The 21,029-nt window shown below is 38.3% G+C and overlaps 1 protein-coding gene across 1 annotated transcript in view; it reads left to right on the top strand.

The window, feature by feature from the left end:
• Nucleotides 1–21,029, top strand: part of LOC108736815 (calsenilin) — a 48,064-nt gene that overhangs the window by 9,091 nt on the left and 17,944 nt on the right. Inside the window, exon 2 of the mRNA XM_025979593.1 lies at nucleotides 14,362–14,936. Within this exon, the coding sequence (XP_025835378.1) occupies nucleotides 14,362–14,682 (321 nt within the window). The 3' untranslated portion in view covers nucleotides 14,683–14,936. The remainder of the gene's footprint in view (nucleotides 1–14,361; nucleotides 14,937–21,029) is intronic.

Here is a 21,029-nt window from a genome sequence, read left to right as displayed (position 1 = left end):
AATGTTTCATATAAAAATAAGTCAGTTGATTTGATAATACAATACTCTTCAATCAAACAACTAGCAAATAAAAAGATTTATAGGTTCAACATAAACATAAACATAAACATAAACCAGTGAGCTAATTAACGAATACGTAATAAATTAACGAGACAGCTTCGAAAAAATTAAATTCAAAAAATAAAAACCTCAAATCATTCCGTTTACTTTCAGAGATCCCTTAATATATTCATCAGTGTCTCGAATAATAGTCAAGTTGTTATTATAGTTGTTTTTTTTTTGGGTATGTTATATTGCCGTGTAGCCAGGTGGTTTTATTTTTCTTCTTTTACGTAAAGGAGTCATTCGTTTTTATCCCTCGAAATTTATGAGGCTATTTGACGTTGAAACAAAGCCCTCTTCTTTGGTGCGATATAAGGGCCAGATAGACGCATCCACATCAAAATAGATTTCCTAAATGGAACATTAAGAAAGGTCAGCCGTTCAACCGTTAATGGAATTACTTCCGCTGGTCCACCTAATTCTGACCGCACTGCATTCTCTTTTCTAGTACCAATGTCGTTGCCTATTTATTTAAAATATTTGACATTTTCTGATGCGAATTGCATATTATAACCTCAAACGAATAGATTAACGGCGTTTTAATAAATTCAAGGAATACAGGGTTTGTCCAGAAAGTAATAGGATTGAGTCGATTTAAAAAAATTTATTCAGCCAATCGTTACAATTCTTTAAAAACTTTTAAAAAAATAGGCTCCTGCGTCGATGCAGCACTGCCAGAGCGATTTCCAAGCATTGAAGGCGTCACGGAAGGCATTCTCCGGAATAGCCTTAACAGCCGCGGTACATGCTGCTTGGATGCCCTCTGTCGTCTCAAAATGCTTGACTTTCATCGGCCTTTTCAGGCGAGCAAACAAAAAAGTTCGGGGGGGGGGCACATCTGGGCTGTAGGACGGCTGCGGAAGCTTTAGGATGCCGGCCCTGGCTGCGATGTCTTGTCGGACCCGATTGACCCTTCGTTTGAATCTCTTGAGCACTTCCACGTAAAACTTGGCGTTGACGGTTTGTCCAGGATGAGCAAATTCATGGTGGACGATGCCTTTCATGTCAAAAAAGACAATGAGCATCGTTTTCACTTTGGATTTGCTCATTCTTTCCTTTTTTGGGCGAGGAGACGCCGTCGTGTGCCACTCGGAAGATTGCCTCTTTGTCTCGGGATCATACTCAAACATCCATGACTCGTCACCTGTGATTACGTTATTCAAAAATTGGGGGTCACTTTCNTGGCGGTAAGAGATTTGCGGACAATGAAGAAGTAATCGAAGCTGTAAATGGTTATTTTGAGGAGCTTGACGAATCAGTCTATAGAGATGGCATTAATAGACTGGAACACCGCTATGAGAAATGTATCAGCCTTGGAGGAGATTATGTTGAGAAATAAAAAAAAAAAATTTTTAAAAACCTTGTTTTTCTTGGTCAGGCCGGAAACTTATCAATCCACCCTCGTATATTCATCAGTGTCTCGAATAATAGTCAAGTTGTTATTATAGTTGTTTTTTTTTTGGGTATGTTATATTGCCGTGTAGCCAGGTGGTTTTATTTTTCTTCTTTTACGTAAAGGAGTCATTCGTTTTTATCCCTCGAAATTTATGAGGCTATTTGACGTTGAAACAAAGCCCTCTTCTTTGGTGCGATATAAGGGCCAGATAGACGCATCCACATCAAAATAGATTTCCTAAATGGAACATTAAGAAAGGTCAGCCGTTCAACCGTTAATGGAATTACTTCCGCTGGTCCACCTAATTCTGACCGCACTGCATTCTCTTTTCTAGTACCAATGTCGTTGCCTATTTATTTAAAATATTTGACATTTTCTGATGCGAATTGCATATTATAACCTCAAACGAATAGATTAACGGCGTTTTAATAAATTCAAGGAATACAGGGTTTGTCCAGAAAGTAATAGGATTGAGTCGATTTAAAAAAATTTATTCAGCCAATCGTTACAATTCTTTAAAAACTTTTAAAAAAATAGGCTCCTGCGTCGATGCAGCACTGCCAGAGCGATTTCCAAGCATTGAAGGCGTCACGGAAGGCATTCTCCGGAATAGCCTTAACAGCCGCGGTACATGCTGCTTGGATGCCCTCTGTCGTCTCAAAATGCTTGACTTTCATCGGCCTTTTCAGGCGAGCAAACAAAAAAGTTCGGGGGGGGGGCACATCTGGGCTGTAGGACGGCTGCGGAAGCTTTAGGATGCCGGCCCTGGCTGCGATGTCTTGTCGGACCCGATTGACCCTTCGTTTGAATCTCTTGAGCACTTCCACGTAAAACTTGGCGTTGACGGTTTGTCCAGGATGAGCAAATTCATGGTGGACGATGCCTTTCATGTCAAAAAAGACAATGAGCATCGTTTTCACTTTGGATTTGCTCATTCTTTCCTTTTTTGGGCGAGGAGACGCCGTCGTGTGCCACTCGGAAGATTGCCTCTTTGTCTCGGGATCATACTCAAACATCCATGACTCGTCACCTGTGATTACGTTATTCAAAAATTGGGGGTCACTTTCACGAATGTTTAAATTTTCTTGGCACACTTCCACTCGCCGCAATTTCTGGTCGTCAGTGAGCACTTTTGGGACCATCTTGTATGATCAAATGCTCCGTCACAATGTCATGAACCACAGGTTTTGGTAAATTTAATATCTGGGCAATTAAACGAATACTTAGTCGACGGTCTGAGTTCAAAACTTCGCGCACACGAGTCACATTGTCGGTGTTTGTCGAAATCGAAGGTCTTCCAGCACGGTCTTCATCGGCGACCTCTTCCCGGCCCTCTGAAAAGGCCTGGCGCCACCGAAACACACCACTTCTTGCTAAAGCAACATCTGGGTAAGCCTGCTTGATCATATCAAACGAATCTGTCGCAGATTTACCGAGTTCCACACAGAATTTAATCGCGTACTTCTGCTCTAACGAACGCTGCATTTTCGGCTTGCACCATTCACAGAAACACGTCGCGCGAAAAAGCCTGTTCTGACTCTCCAGGTGCTCGGAGACAACTCACCAGCCGCTCGTTTGTTAGCTAGGAATGCCTTCTACCGAATCCAGTCTGTGCGCGCATGCTCCGATGTACAGTCGCGGCGAAAGGAAATCAGTCCTATTACTTTCCGGACAAACCCTGTAAATTAGTATAATTGTATTAGCAGTTTTAGTTCCTACTTTAAAGCCTGTTAAAGCTCGGGATTTTAGTTTTGCAAATCACATGAGACGAAACGTTGTAAGTGGGCATTGCATTGCACCTACAAAAGTCAATCTCTGTTTTCTAATTCGATAGCACATTAATGAAGTAACGGTGTAACGGAACGGTGCAGTAAATGTCAACTGAACATATTGGTTACTAAGATTTTAAAGTTTGACAAGTTCCTTTTAGATTAAGAATATCAACCTTTCAAATTGTATCGTTTACAGATGGCGTTCACTACGCCGTCTGTAGTTATTTATTGAACGCTTTTTTAACGAGAGTAACTAGGTCAGTTGGCAACAAACGGCATAGCATCGAGTCCATCTGCCCTAATCCAAGTTTTTCTGGGGTTTCCTTGGATCAGGCAAATGCTGGGACTAATATTTACTGGATAACCTAACCTTTCACTCTTTTCTGTCTTTTGTCCGTCATCTTTCTTATTCGAAACACAAGGTCACAATTCTAACAAATTGAAATGGGCTGTACCAACCTACTGTTGACCAAGAACTTTATGGTAATATTCATATGCAAACTAATCATTATTGCGTATCTTATCCTCCAAAACCAATACATATTTGGAAAATAAAGAAAATATTGAACTGCTCCCTCCTCTTAAAGACTCAAGACGAGTTACCACAGATAAGAGATGAATAGAATAGTATTTCAAACGACGAAAATTAATTAGAACTGTGTTGGCAATTGGAATCCTCTCGACGCTAGTCTGGTAGGCAATTCTAAGTTGTATGCTCTCAAACGCTACCTAAAGTAATTCTCTTGACTGTTTATCTTCATGTTAATATGTATAGGTAATAGTTTGGATAGGTAGAAATGCTGTGGATTCAATATCAATAAACTAGATAAGGTAATATTAGTGTTGAAACCAACACATAACATACGGTAGGTAATATTAGATATGACTAAGCAACTTTAGTATGTTTTGTAATCAAACGACAAGGTGACCATAATATCAAATCATCATCATAATTATAAGGTCATCAGTCCTAAGACTGGTTGGACACGCACCACCAATCTTTCCTATACTGATCTAATCTTCGCATATCGTAAAACTGAAACATTCCACTTGCATAACTACTTGTGGAGAGTAATCTAGTATTTTGGAATTTCTGAATATACGAAATAGTAAGAAATAGATTTTAGCTCTAAACTATCGAAGACGCTCACCGAAAAATTATAATCATATGTATATATTTACGAAAGAATAAGAATAGTGGAATTACCTATTCAAAAATATACTCAAAATTCTGAACTAACTCTATTCAAAGTTTAGAAATAACGAAAGATCAGAAGCAATAGACCTAACGCTATTGGCCTTAGAGTTCTGCTAGACCTGCTGCCTCCCACACCCTTCCGAGCAAGTTGAGCAATACTCATGAAAGCAGTAATTTAGTGTCGAAAACGATAATAATATCTAAAAAAATAAATTTTATTTAATTCCTCTATATAGCGAGTGTAGCTCATCGTTTTCATGACCAATGTTCATGCTATTTTGAATTACCTCTACCAATGATCTGTCAAAATCGCCAAACGTTGATCTCGGTTTGGAATTCGTTATTAGTTCTCATTAGCACGCTGTAGACAATTCAGACAGAACATTGACTGAACTGGTGCTGTTCTCATTCGGGTTTAAGTTCCGTCGTGTGTTGGAGTTGCTTCGTAACGTTTCGCTAGCACGAGTGGCGAACTTCTTCAGAGATCCTTCCATATCCGATGTGCGATTGACGCTTGACAATTCGGTCGAATTAATTGGTTTCTGTTAATTGCTCCAATAAATTCGGACAGAAAGGATTCGTAACCCCCAAACATTAATTGTAAATTTAGCCTGTTTGTGTTCAGGTAGACAGAAAATAAAAACAACATTTTAAGTGGAAAATACGGATGATAAGAATATAGATAACAATCCCTCTCTTAATTAGTCAATTCACTACTGGCAACGGAAAAATTAATATTTTAGATTATCTGAAACTAACATCACTATTGCATAAGCTGTTAAGCAAAAGCAATACATTTTGGTAAAGATGAGTACATATTAATATATACAGGGTGTCCCATTTATAATAATTTAAAAAAAACAATGGCTTCCTGACACAAAATACAACAAAAAAGTGTTATACAATTTTTCAGTCCAGTGACAATTGAGCTCGCAAATCGTCTTTGTAAATTTGAACGTACAATTTGTTTCATTACGGGCCTGGATCTAGGCGAATAACGTCGCTCAGCTGATGTAGTGTGGATGTAACAAGTACTTATTGGGAAGAAGCCGAATGCACTTCCACCTTGTAAAAAAAAGGTAAAAAAAAATGTTGAAATTGTCCGCCATTCGCTTCAATGCAACACTTACAGCGGCGTACCCAGTTGCTGCGATTTTTGGCCAAGATACCGGGAATATTTCGAATTATACGATAGGCATTGGTAATGTACCTCACCACCAACTGACGGTTGAATAAGAACCCTACTAGAATGCACTATCACACTACTAATTGTCCTTATTGTAATAGTCTTTTATACTAAAAAAATAAACTAACACTAACAAACAAGTAAATTCCACAACAATCCAAAGCGAACTGAACAACTTGTTAGAAACTACAACATTATGTGTATTTGTTCCAGTCACTTCCAGCAGTGTAATTATACAAGGTTATATCAATATTTAGCTTTTTACATTTAATAAAAACAAAAAATTGGTCCTTCTGGACACGCCCTTGTATTACTCCACGTGGGGTTAATGAGCCCTGTCAGGCAAAACTTACGTCAGAATGAGCAGTTTAGCACATGTGTTTGGTCAAAGTAGGTCTGCATCTTGTCTCAACTTTTACAACCAAACATACATTTATTTTCGTACACTAGTACGTTAAGTTACAAAACCTTTACCAAACGCTGGATGGCCAGGGTTGTTTGTGCACCGATTCTAACTATTCCGTAATCGTTATAATTTCTTTTCTATTTAAAATAACATAATACTCGACGTCATGGGCCACATAAGGTCCACTTCAGTTTACGATTATGGGATTTTCAATTGTGATAGATACGTAGTTTTTCTAACTTGTTCAGTCATCTAATGGACCTTAACGCGAGTGCATTTTCTTCGGCTGATCCGTAACTTAATACCAAACATAAAAAATAACATCACCCCAAAAAGCAGTTGATTCCGACCTACTGAAGGTGAATTTTTCTACGACCAGCTGGCAGTCATAATTAATTTGCGATTGTGCAGGACCGGCATCAAAGCCGTTATAATTTTGTAAGTTTTTATTTTATTTCAAAAGTCAAAAGTGTTATAACATTTTATGTTCCAAATGCTCGTAGGAGTCTGTGATATAAATATTAATTATTATAACTGGGACACCCTATATATGAACGTATGATAATTACATTACTAAAAGAAACTGCTGCTTTTTTTTATAAAGCGTTATTTTATTGCCCTTTAATATTCCTTTTATTTCAATAATTAATACGTAGAAGGTAAGTGTTCTCTCCAACAAACGTATACCTAAAAGCAATTTTTTCCGACCGAATTTGCATACTCAATTTTCGGTAGATTGAACGGAGCGGCCGAATTTACATCTTAACGTAATGAATTCTTCTACTTGCCATAATGACTGACCGAATTTACAACAGCCCAATTTCGGGATCAATTTTCCTCCTTACTTATTGAGCCTGCTTGATAAGAACTTTAGATCGATCCGGTTTTCCTTCTGTGCCGTCAGATGATCAACTACTTTGTCATTAAAATTGGAACTGCTGTTTTTCAATTACAGCTTGATTGATTCAAGTTGTTCACGCACAGGATAGAAGAATAAGCTTCTTCGCCTTTTCACCTTGTCACAACACAAGTATTTATCCACAGAGAGTCTTCTAAATAATCCGCAAATCCATTCACATAAGTAATATCTACACAGATTCCTTGACGTACCAATTGATATGGTTACCCCCGTTTTTTTGTTTGCGTTTGATTTATTTTGGTTAGAAGGTTCACGTCCCTTCATTTCAAGTCTTTTTTCGTAATGTGAAAATAGTTTCATCATCATAAGGTCGTCAGTCCTAAGACTGGTTGGACTCGCATCTCCACTCCTTTCTATCTTGAGCTATAATCTTCGCATCTCCCTAAAACTAGAACATCCCACATCCTTAACTGTTTGCGAACAGTAATCTAATCTAATTCTACCTCTACTCCTCTTAACTCCTCTCTTTCTGCCTCTAATATGTCTCTGACTAGTCCTACCAACCTATCTCGCCTTTTTCTTATTGACTTCCATAGAGTCCTCTGTTCTCCTATTCCTTTTTAATACCTATTCATTTCTAACCTTTTTTATCCACACTATCCTCATTATGGGATAACCTAGTTCATCTATCTCCACACGATTGTCCTTATCTAATATATCTCCTAACTCATTGCCCGCGTACAGGTATAAATATTGAATCATCTAAGAAAATGATTTAATATTGAAAATTTTAGAGCGTCTTTGTGCGTATGTAAGGTTGCTCAAAGAAATGGCTAAATTCCGTCGATCGATACTTTCCGACTAAAATAGCTCGCACTCGTACTGTGTGGTCAGTATATTTATTTTTTTTTTTAATTGTCAACGAATTTCTCCGTATGCAAAAAAATCAGAAGATTGTAGGGTCAATTTTAAACATGTGCATCCGGGTTCTGGGCATCTTGTCTATCCTTCCCTGTTAATAACAATTTTTAAATAGTTTTTCTTGAAATTATGTTATAGAGCTGTTTCCACTTTCAAATTTTGAAATTTGTCGAAAATTATGATTTTTATGATCGGATTCACGACAATAACTTTTCTATAGACTAGAAAGTTAATAGGTATAACCCAGAAGTGCTTATACTAGAAATTGGGACCACATCAAACTACTACCGAGGCGTTAGCCCTCGTGTTTCTATTAAAATAAATAATATTAGTTATCGTTATCACTTTCATCATCATAAGGTCGTCAGTCCTAAGACTGGTTGGACATACACCTCCACTCCTTCCTATAGTGCGCTAATCTTCTTATTTCCCTAAAGCTAGAACAACCCATATCCTTAACTATTTGCGAACAGTAATCTAATCTAGATCTACCTCTACCCCTCCTAACTTCCGTTTCTGCCTCTAATATGTCTCTGATTAGACCTTCATGCCTGAGAAGCTGTCCTATTAACCTAATTCGCCTATTTCTTATTGACTTCCATAGAGTCCTCTATTCTCTTACTCTTTCCCATGCCTGTTCATTTCCAACCTTCTCTATCCACGGTATCATTATCATTCGCCTGTAACACCACATTTGAACGCTTCTAACCTTTTCTTTTCCGCCGCGCCTGCTGTCCATGTTTCGCACCCGTACAGCGCCGCGTACCAAACATACACCTTTAACAACCTTTTTCTAATTACGTTATCACTTTAATTTATAAAGTTTATGACTGCCATTTATTGTTTAAATTGGAAAAATTCAGTTGTATATTGCATTCAAATTAGATCGTATTATGGACTACATAAAAATAAGGATTAATAAATAATTAATTCTGCTATTTGATTTAATTTTACTCCAGGATCATCAAAACTAAACGAGTATATTCTTGCGGGTATCTCATTTCTATAACAAATTCCAGTTGCACTACCCGTGTCTGTTCTCTTCACGTTGCATTACTGTTCAAGATGAAATTCTTTCATACAAAGTAACAATCAAATGAAGTTGTTGTATAGTTCCATTCGGTTGTTACTTTTTATAGCCAGATTACTCGCGAAATATGGTTGCTGAAAAGGATGGAGCACTTAAGACGAGTTCAAGTCAGTGTAAAACTGTTTTTATCTCGTAAAGTTTTGACTTTACTATGTAGCTTTATCATTTCTACATTTTACTCGAAAGTCGGAAGTTGCACTCGAATAAACTTAAACAGAAATTAAATAGCACAGCTGAAAAGAAAATAATATGAAACAAGGAAAATATAAACTTGCGACTTAAATAACAATTTATTCGTAGATTTCTATATGTACCTAAGCACTTGTTTTTACAATAAATAATTGAAGATGATGCTGAAGTACAATGCCTTCATAAATGATCGAGAGCCACGTGACCTTCGCGTGTATACAACCAAAAATACCAGACGCACAAAATTATACTTCATTTACTTTCTCTAGCGATGTGCCCCTTCCAATGTCTTGGATGCAAAATCGCAGGTAGGGAGAAAAAAGCTCATTATACTCTCGACTGTTGTTCATTTTACATACTTTTTCATACAGTACTTGCCAAATGTTTTGTGCAATCATAAATAGCAGTGCGGGTCGAAAACAAGTGTTAAAGCCTTTAATATGTCTTCAAATATAAGTAAACATTTCGTTGTAATTTTCAGTAGTAATTGGTACCAATAACAGTACATTTGAACAATCCAATTTTAGTGGATAAAATGGTCTATTTTTCCATACAGTAGTGTACGGACTATACGCTCCTCACCGGTTAAGAGTTTGGCCGAGAGTTGTCTCCTTTCTTTTCTGGCCTAGTGCTCTTCTTTTCTACTTTGCGCCGGTCAAACTGTAAATCACATCCCTACAGAATGTAAACGAAGTATAATTTAAATATCCCTAAATGATTTCTGACAAATTCCAGTGGCGACATTTAAATAGTTAGAAAATTATTAAGTTGCAATAGTAGGTATTTTATGAAAAGTCAAAATAATTAAAATGTTTAGTAGTATCATATGAAATGGGAATAAATTACAATGAACACGAGAGGCAAATAGGCAAGAATCAGTATTTTATTATCTTTATTAAAACAGCCCAAACTCACAAGGACGACACTGACTACTAATAATTGACAAAGGACAATATTTTTAGTAACTTACTAGTAACCAGATTTAGAGCGCCAATCTCAAATTAACAAATACACTATCGGTATAAAAATGAATTCACATGGTTCTCGATCATTTATGAAGGCACTTTATAAAGAACATTATGAAGAAAACACACTAACAAAACGTTGAGTATGTGCAAAACTAATAATAGTATTAAGAAATTATTATAAACAAGGACATAAAAAAAAAACAATAATGGAAAGAAAACTCATATACCTAGCGACAATACAAATATTGAGGTCCGGGAAAGAGAAAGCCCAAAATCTTGGCAATTATTTATTAGTTTTGAGATGGATCTACTTGCTATTCTAAATTATGTATGTAAATGAAGTAAGTTATGTAAGGACTTTGCAAATGTAGAAAACCATTTATGTATTGCATAACCTCATACCTTTTCAATTTACGCTAACAACAAACACTAGGGCTCAGTGCCTGAATTGGGAACACTTTGATACAGCACTTAACACATTTATTTATTTAATTTACGTTGATATATACAAAAAACCTAATAACATAAAAAAAAATGAGCAAGAGTAAAATTATGTAATAATAACTTAAAACTAACGATCAAAGTATGAGTCAAAAATGCACATACACAAATGCCTTCCCGTTTGCACAGGGGGATACTGGGCTTACTATAGAGGTGACAGGTTGGCTGTTGACTTACTCCCTCCTTCTTGCCTGAGTGTGTAAAATGTTGGAGTTTGTCGGTACTGAAAAAAAAACTTTTGGGTGTTTCATTCCCACCAGCCAATAATGCTGGTGGGCCGGAAGTCCCTTCGGACTACGCCGGAAGGTAGGGCGGAAGGCTCTCTTCAGCCTGCTTTCAGGAATCGTGGGAATGGGTGGGTGGTGGTTCGAGTGAGAAAGTTGTGACGGACGAAATGAAGACAGAAAAGAGTGAAAGATTATCTGTGGAATATTACTGCCCCAGCATTTGCCTAAATGATCCAAGGAAACCACAGCAAAACTTGGACCAAGGCAGACGGACCCGGAATCGAACCGGCGTCCTCCCGAATTCTAAGCAATATGTCTAAACCTCTAGGCCATGCCGCTCGGTTGTCGGTACTGAGGAAAGCGTGGCCATTGATACCAACTCCAGTAACAAGCAAGGGTTGAGGACAAGTGGGGTTGAGAATGGGCAGTAAGGCAAGGGCGGAAACAGACATGAAGTCGATTTCGCAACAGAAAAGGAAAAAACCAATGTTGTTGAGAAAAGACTAGACATGTGTGATAACATAGGATTAGAAAGCAATGGTATTTCTGTGATAAAAATTACCAAAATTAAAATTAAAAACGTTAAGGAAAACGATAAAAAAAAATAAAACCAATGGAAGACTTTTTGCTCTAGTAGACGGACATACCAGCTGTGCTGTGTTGCGTAACTAACAGGGTATGTTTCCACCAAAGGAGAGAAAATATTGGTTACTACTAAAATAAATTTCATATTGGCCCATTTAAAAATGAACGATAATCGTCGAGTTGTTTCCTGGATGACTCTGAAGAAATTCGGTGTCACCTCCGATATGGCCTACAGAGTTTTCCCTCAGAAATTCGTGACGCTGCCGAAGTTGAATTACACTGTTGTTCCCCCTTAATTTGGTCGTAGAGTGTTTCGTTCTGAATTTGTAATACTCCAGGAACAGCACAGTTGTTACTGGAGATGGGAGAAGACAGCTGGTGTCATCTGTGTCCGGAGGTTGTGTTCCTAGGTAAAGGTAAACTCTTGTAAGAGAAATGCCCACCTGATCAATTTTGCATCCTTCACGTTTTGCAGCCATGTAATAGTACGATTGTCAGTTCTTAAAATGGATCGCTTGTCTTCTAAATAAGGGCGGTATTTTTTTATAGCACAAACAAACGGCGAGGCAATCCTGTTCGTTACTATGACATGCTCGTTCCGTGGGATTGAATCGGGTAAGAAATAAGAGATGACTTACCTTTCTCCTATAGGCCCTTCCTGATATAAAACGGCGGCGGCTCTCTGCTTATAGACATCCGTTTCGCAAGATAAATGTCTTTTCGAAATCTGAAAGGCTTGCTGCATAAGTTTCCGGATGATGTCGAAGGACTGCTGACATTCGCGGCTCCAACACCACTTTCTTTTGGGACTGAGAAGATCTGTAAAGGAGGCTGAGATGACTGTTCTAATAGTCAGTTGAATAATCCCAACAACTTCTTTACTTCCGAGCGTTTGCAACGGGCGCTTCGTGAACTCAATCAAGGTGACTGGACAGTGAAGAATTTCCAGATAAGTTAATGTTCGGGAACCGAAGACGCATTTTTCGAGTGCACTTGCCTAATTGTGTTGCTGTAATCTCTTTACGCCAAGTAGGTGTTGGATATGTTCTTCCCAGGTACGCAAGAACACTATTATATCGTTGAAATATACGAGACAAAATTTTCGCAAGTATGCCGCCAACTACATCTTGGCCCATTGTACGTTGAAACGTAGCAGAAGTTTCCTTTCAGCCCAAATGGCATAATCCTGAAGTGGAATTTTCCTCCGTCGAGAGCGGTAAAAGTGGTGGGATGACGGAAACCAGGATGCATCAGGATCTGCTAATAGCCTGACTTTAGATTTATACTTGAGAAGATGTTGCATTTTCCTAAGGTTTTTAGAGTCTCCAGTATAGTGAGACGAGGCGAAACTTCATCGTAGATGAGGTTCTTCAAACTACGGAAATCAACGCAGAACCTTACGTCACTATTCTTTTTGTTAACCAGAACCACGGGTTACCGAGAATAAAATCATCTTTTAAACCAAGGGCAATGAAGACTTCAGTTTCTTGAGTAGTCCCGTTGACATACATTGTGATTGATGCGGTGCCCAAAATACGAATGGTTGTTCCATTAATAAGACTGGCGGTTGATGTTGATCTTTAAATCGTCTGCCAGACGAGTACCAATGAAGTTGTGGGATGCTATCGTATCCAACAACGCTTTAACGTACATTTCTTGTAGACGGAGTGGTATTTTCGACATCCCACAAGGTGATGTGTTGATCTGGTGGTTTTGAATTGGCGAATCCCTGGCCATTATTGAGCGCAGTGAGGCCGTATTTCTCTTGGCCTGTTTCCAGTTTCCCGACTGCGTCGAAACATTTAGAGCAGATCGCTTTTCCTGGAGGATCGAACAATCCCGGTGGAAATGCCTTTCCGAGCAGTAATGGCACCTGTTTTAGGTGTACGGTTCGTCTCGTGGGCGGAGACGGGCAAACGAAGGGACAGGAGTTTAGGCGAGATCACGATCGACCTCTGTTGCTCTTCTCAGGAGCTCATCCAGGGTATAAGGCTTGGGTGCTCGTAGGAAGATACGGCCCGAGGGCCGCAAAAGCTCGATGAGTAATTGTATACAAGACTCCTCAGATTTCTTCGGTTCGAGTCTGTAGAGAAGTTGCATCTTGTTCAGCAGGAATATTTCTGTGTCGTCTTTACTCCCCTGTTTTTGACCATATAGTTGTTCCGTAAAGTTTGCTAAAACTTCTGGGCTGTTGTGTTTTGCCAAAAGTCTGACTTTGAAGTCATCCCATTGTATCTGGAATTTATCGCAAGGACGCCATCATGATGCTGCATTTATCATTAATTCCTTGATTGAATGATTCGCAATCGTTCAAGAAACTAACGGGACTTTCGGCAGCGTCTCCGTTGAAAGAAGCATTCGCTGTAGGAGAAGTTCCAATTTCGATGTACTAAATTGGATTTGTGTTTCTGTCTTAGGCGCCATGGTGTTTATTATGCACTCCAAAAATGTGGTATCCTCCAGCTCGTCGACGTCGGCGATCTTCTCACTTTTTCGCGGCATTGTAGTTTTTGTACAAGCTAGTTCAATTTATGGATCACAGCCGCGGATTAGTTCTATTTCGCTAACAGATTGTTTTTTTTTTCTTAACCACACGCGTTGGGCGTCACTTGATACATCATGCAATTTACCTTAAATATTCATATGTACCTTCATATTAAAGAAGGTGCATCAAAATGTATAAAGATTATCCATAAGCGAAAGATTCTTCCTTCATTTAAAATCGAACAGTAATGTCCTCCGACGTGATTAATTTAAAAGTAATAATCTATTATTTTTAAGTAATTTAGCAATTAAAATTTTACAAAATTAGTGGAAATTAATGAAAGTGCATAAATTATGTGGTTATAGCTTTTCATTAGGTAATTTAGAATAATACCTTCAAACTCACTATCAGCAGTTCTTTATATATTCATTCACAACAAAAGCATTTTAATATATATATTTTATTTTGTTTTGCAGGACTTACTCGTAACATTGTCAACACTTCTTCGCGGTTCGATATACGAACGTTTGCGGTGGACGTTCAAATTATATGACATAAATGGCGACGGCTGCATCAGTCGGGGCGAGTTGAGTGAAGTCGTCATGGCCATCCACGATCTGATGGGCCGTAAACACCACGCCGAAGAAGAACGTAAAACTCGTGAACAAATTGACAGAGTCTTCCGGAAGCTCGATCTCAATCAAGATGGCGTCATCACCATCGAAGAATTCATGGAGTCGTGTCTCAAAGATGAGATGATCACGCGATCCTTACAAGTTTTCGATACCGTGCTGTAATGATGGTCATTGTGTACTCTTTGACATATTTCTTTGTGATTGTCGTTAATAATTATCGTTGTTGTGAAAGAGAAATACGAGTGTGATAATGCTCAACTGTTATTGTGACGTAGAAGAACTTGTTTCGGTCCAAAATGGCGGCTATCATGTGTTAATTTTTATCCAATGTTTTCCATTAGATGTGTGCGAAGAAGAAGACTTCGAGGAAGTAGATATATGAAAGAAAACAGTATTTTACGGCTGTTAGGTAAGAGGTAAGAATATAAAAGGTGTATTTTGAGTTGCATGTTTTAGTATTGATCACTGTCAAATTGTCTTGTCGACCCAAAACACTTCAACTGAAACTAGCGTCAGTAGTGTAGTAAGCAGGATTCTATATCACAGGGATGACCTGCCCATCTACATCTTACCAATTTTGAACCTTTAGAATGTCTTTCTAGGTCAATCTTCAATTGAACAGGTTAGGCCACGCTCCGTTAAAAATACCAGAAGCTCTTGTTGAAGACCCTCTGGAATTGTCGTAAAATGTCTCAATTTCCACGTGTGTTCTATCCAACTTTAACACTTGCTTACAATCCTCCATGTTGAATTTATTCAATATTTTGTCAATATAAGCACCCGTCCTTTTAAAAACTAACGCGAAACCTAAAAACTATTTTATAGTTTCATTGGTTTAGGCTTTAAATTCTTTTGGTCAAAAACCATCGCTCGCAAAGACTAAACCGTCGTCCACGTATAATACGATAACAAGCTTTTGTTGTCCTTTTGTACATATGTATAAACGTGAATCAAATGCACTTTGTACCAGTTCGAAACTTAAATAAAAGCCCGTGAAACGCTTATTCCAATAGCGCGGTGCCTGTTTAAGCCCGTACAGACTCTATATGAGTTTGCACACACGAGGAGTCCCATCTTCAAACCCCCGGGGTTAATGCATATATATTTCGGTGTCATTTTCTAAATTGCCGTAAAGAAATGCTGTTTTTATATCGAACTGACGAATATGAAGACGTTGCTGCAACACTTAATAACGTACGTTTTATGCCCAATTTTTCCATGAGTGTTTTTACATGTTGGTTGTCTTATTCCTTGCCACCATCTGATTTTAGTTACTTGATGTTTTACTTCGTTACAAAACAGTTCCAATTTATTTTTCACTTCGAATTTTTCTCTTAAAAAATAAATATGACGAAAACCACTAAAATCGTCTTTAAACAGTACGTAATATCGTTTCTTAGTGAAAGATTTCGTGTCCATGGGACCACACACGTGTCTGAGTGGATAAGATCACGTGGTTTATCAGCCCGGCCAACACATTTTCCGAAACTTTCTCTATGCATTTTACCGTAAATGCACCCATTGCAGAACTCCTTTTTTACTTCGACATTAATACTCAAGTCTTTTGAGATCTTTTTCACGTGGCGCTTGTTTGGTGCGCGAAGCGCTCATGCCACAATTGTAGCAAATTTTCTTTTTGAAGTGAAACTTCTTTACGCACGGTAGGGTAAGTTCGTTTCATGCGAGTTGCTATGTAACGAAATCATGCAACGCATTTCCCCCGCTGTCTATCCCTATGTATGCTTAGATCGTTAAAACTACGCAACGGATTTTAATGCGGTTTTAATATAGCAGAGAAACACTGATAATTTTAGAGGTTTGTAATGTGATTGCAAACGCTGGCTGAACCCTACGAGATAGATCAAAATAATATACTAGAGTATTGTACACCTTAAAAAGGTCTACAAAAAAGTCCGTGATGGTATATGTCTATCTCTTAAGGATAACCCACAATAACCACTTTTTATACTTTACTTTTCACGAGAAATAATGGCTGATTTACGAAGCGATTTTAAGCAATACAACATTAATCCTTATTCAATTAAGTACTTTTAAATAAATTGTGCATTTAATATAGATCAATATGGCCCTTTACAGAATATAATTTAAATGAATATTTTCGAAGATATTACAGACTTAAAATGCAGGAACATAGCAGTTGCGGCGGTACACGCCAATTTGTATTGTCTAATGACAGAAAAGCTGTAATTGTTGTATATAAATACATTCTATAGTATATTTACTGTCAGCATTGCACCCCTACAAATAATACCATTAAACCAATTCCTTAGCCCCTATCCCGGTATGTTTGTGTGTTTGAAGAAGTTTCACTTCAGTAGCGTGTTGTATAATTACACGTTGTATTTTTTTTCTTTATTTGCAACAGCACACACCGGTTTAGCGTGTAAAACAACTCGTATTAGTAAAATTAATACCCTTTTTGACAGTCTTTATCACCGAAAACGAGTTGCACACCATGTTGGGAGTGTACAATACATCGTACATTATTCCCGGAGACCACTTCACACCGACTTTCTGTTCGGACAGTACCTTTATCAACGGCACTAACTTCATCACCGTTTCAGACCCTGATTATCGATTGCGATTTTTCATCTCTCCCTTTTCTTTTAGGACAGTTTTTGTACACGAGCCGTTTGGAACCACACCCGGGACACTCTGGACAGTCTTTTCGTATATGATCTTTTTTATCACACGTATACCAACCCGTTGCAGCCTTTTACACATGTTCTTGTTTCGAATTTTGACTCACTTTGAATTTAGAAAACAAAGCTATATTTTTGTCTACTTCTTCAGTTGTTTTCCACAGTTTTTGCTCTTCAATCAGCTAACGTGTTGTTAAATTTTCCAATACTTTCTGAGCAGCATCAGTAGAGTCCCAAGCACTATGTAAATGTTGAAATTCTCTTGGAAGAATCTTGTAAGCAACATATAGTACGGTATCGTATCACCTAATTTTTTCATACGATTTGCCATTCGTTCCCGTTTTGCCACATGGCCCACAAAAGATAGAGATTCGTCCTACTTGAAGTCAAAAAACTGCTTCTGTAAAAGCGACAGCGTTTCGTCCGATTTCAAATCGTAAATTGCATATCACATCTCAAAGGCGCGCGGTTTCGCAATTCATGAGAAACTGTAATGGTTTGGCTTCCACGGTGGTGACAAATAATTTTCTTGCAGCTCTATCTACCCTTAACCAGCCCTCCAAAACTTCACTGATATCTTTCCCCTCATTTGAAGTCGGCTTGGTTTCGGTCCCATCACATACTCCCAATCCAACAGAGTACGAATCACAAACTGCCACTGCGGCCAGTTGCTGCTATCTCGGAGTTTTGCAACCTGGACTTTTTCCATGTCCACCTTTATTGTTTAATAGAAAAAACACAATGTTTCTTTCGTATAACATAGAAATCACGTAACAACTAAACTAGGCTTATGGATCAGCGATGTCTGGGCCCATAACCTGTTCTTGTTAATTTTACGTGACAGAAAACCTTCCGTATTGTTGAAGAGTTTTATTCGTATTGTAATGTTACCACAAAAAAAGGGAACAAGAAGTTTTCGGAGTAAAAAACAATAATTGATAGTTATCGATCAATTTCGTTCAGATTTATAGAACGGCCAGAGCCGCTCTCAGGATAATGTAATATTACACAGCATTACTCATAAAGTAACAGCCTCAAGCTACTGGTCATAACAGTTCATTCGACAAGCGACACTTTTTACGGTCTTCATTAATGTACTTGCTTAGTTGTTATCGCAACTCGCTGTACTAATACCTGTTTTGTCAATTCACGCCCAGGACCGGCTTCGACTTTTTCTGGTTTTCTTTCAATTTTTTTACCATTTAATCACTCTGCTTTTCCAAACCTTGCAGAAATACCCTGTATATTAGGAGCAGAAATAGAAGTTAAGACAGACATATCATTATCATCATAGGGTCGTCAGTCCTAAGACTGGTTGGGCTCGCACCTCCACTCTTTCCTATCCTGAACTAATCATCGCATTTCCTTAAAAATAGAACATCGCACATCCTTAACTATTTGTGAACAGTAATCTAACCTAGGTTTACCTCTACCCCTCTAACTCCTGTTTCTGCCTCTAATATGTCTCTGACTAGACCTTCATGCCTGAGAAGGTGCCTTACCAACCTATCTCGCCTATTTCTTATTGACTTCCATAAAGTCCTCTGTTCTCCTATTCTTTCCAATACCTCTTCATTTCAAACCTTTTCTACCCACGATATCCTCATCATTCGCCTATAACACCACATTTCGAACGCTTCTAACCTTTTCTTTTCCGCAGTGCCCACTGCCCATCTCTACTTTTAAATTGTCTAATTTTCCTACTTGCCTCATTGACCTAACATTCCAGGCACCGACTCGTGAAACATTGCACCTATCCCTATTGCACTTATTGATGACATCCCCCGAGGTAGTCCCCGCCCGAACATCCGAATGGGGGACTAGTTTACGTCCTGAGTGCTTTACCCAAGAGGACGCCATCATTTAATTTTTGCGTACGTTATACTTGGGATCATAATGTGGTGGTTTCCCCTTGCCTTCCACATCGCAGTATTGTGCATCAAAGTGCCATACCGATCCTCGTGATCTCTGCCACCCTGAGTACTGAAAGAGCTGCTGCCCTCTTTCAGGGACTTGTCTTGGTCTGGTTTCTGTTTAAAAACCCCTCCATTATGGCATCTGTAGATTTAAATTAGATTACTGTTCGCAAATAGTGAGGGATGCAGTTTTAGATAAAAGGAAAGATTGACTCAAGAAATTAAAGTGTATATCCAAGCAGTCTACGCGGTGAATGTAGCTATATTACTGTGTGCCATGTGATGGCACCTATTAATTGAGTATTCCTAGGACAACATATAAATGAAGCTTCGTAAATTAATTATTGATATTTATTAAATATTTTATGACTCAAAGGGACTCTTTCTCGAACTTTCACCTATTAAGTCAAGATTTTACAATAGTTAAACAGTTACTTTTATTATTTCGGCTAATTATTATTGACGATAAGGCCGTTCGCGAGTTGGCCATATTCGAACAATCTAATAAATGCCCTTAGTTTACAGCAGGTTGTTTGGGACAGAAATTTCCGCTGCTGTCAAATCAATTACACCCCGGTAATTGAGGTGTGCGCCGCATGGAGCTAAAATTGCTACCTCCTGAGATCATTTATAAAAGGTGTCAGCAGATTACATCCCGTCCCGGCAGATGCTTTATCTGCGATATTAAGGACTGTTTTTAAAAGCTGTTTGCTTCGCGAGAAAAATTCCCTCTTTACTTAAAATAGCAACGCGCACAAAAAAATCGCACAAAGTAAGGACGCCCTCTCGTACATGTCAACAGAAATAAATGGTTGAGTCGGCATAACGTTTTGAAAAGATGTTGACAGGATTATGAAGAGTGATTGAAACCGCTGGTAATCATATAGATAATAGAATTACAAAGTGTGCAAGCTCATCGTAGATATATATGTTTCTTCACAGAATGAAACAGTAAATAAAGATACAATATCTATCTCATTTTTATCTCTTGAATATGTTCAGTTAACAGTCGGCCATGTCGTTCAATCAGAAGCGTCATTAAAGAAATAAAGACACTGTTTTTCATCGCTAGACTTGCACAGGACTATTGTCCACAAACTAACTGAACACTTTTCACGTCCTTGATATTCATATTAGAAATTAACCGCGGATTTTATATCTGTTCTCTCAATTTATCAAAACCATGCGTCACTTTTTAGCTTCCTTTTCTCAAATCGGAGTTGAACCATTAAGAAGAGCCGATTTTATTAATCTGGAAGGGCTAAAAATGTCCGCGAAAATGTGAGTTTATTATCTAATGATAACCTAACCCATCCACATCCTAACCTGTTACCTGTTTAGGTGAACATTTGTTAAATTAGGGATAGGTTATCTTAGTTTGTTTTTCAATATTCAAATTACATGATTTTGCCTAATTGATGAAATAAGCGGCAGACATGCCGATCTTATGATTAAGTTAGGTTAGGTTACCTTAGTATCTTTTCCAAAATTCGAATAGTTAGGTTAGGTTAGGTCACCAAGTCACTTGTGGAGAAAATGTTTTGTTCTCTCCGGTAGTTCGAACCGGCTACGTCTCAGGAATAGGAACGATAGTCTCCACAAGTTCGTCATTCTTCGCTTCTTTTCAGAACCATGTGTAATGCCGATATCCAGGTACTTGAGATGGGGTGAGTGATGCTGTTGTATTAGTGACTTTCATTTGGTTTCTGCAGATCGGCCCGTCGTGGCCGGCACACCACAGTAGCAGCAGGAGTAGTGTTAATTACGAGGGTGGATTGATAAGTTTCCGGCCTGACCAAGAAAAACAAGGTTTTTAAAAATTTTTTTTTTTTATTTCTCAACATAATCTCCTCCAAGGCTGATACATTTCTCATAGCGGTGTTCCAGTCTATTAATGCCATCTCTATAGACTGATTCGTCAAGCTCCTCA

The sequence above is a fragment of the Agrilus planipennis genome, unplaced genomic scaffold (genome assembly GCF_000699045.2).
Source record: "Agrilus planipennis isolate EAB-ADULT unplaced genomic scaffold, Apla_2.0 scaffold142, whole genome shotgun sequence".
In the NCBI taxonomy this organism is placed as follows: Eukaryota; Metazoa; Arthropoda; class Insecta; order Coleoptera; family Buprestidae; genus Agrilus; species Agrilus planipennis.
Note: the sequence above shows the minus strand (reverse complement) of the source record. Positions and strands in the feature narration are given on the sequence as shown.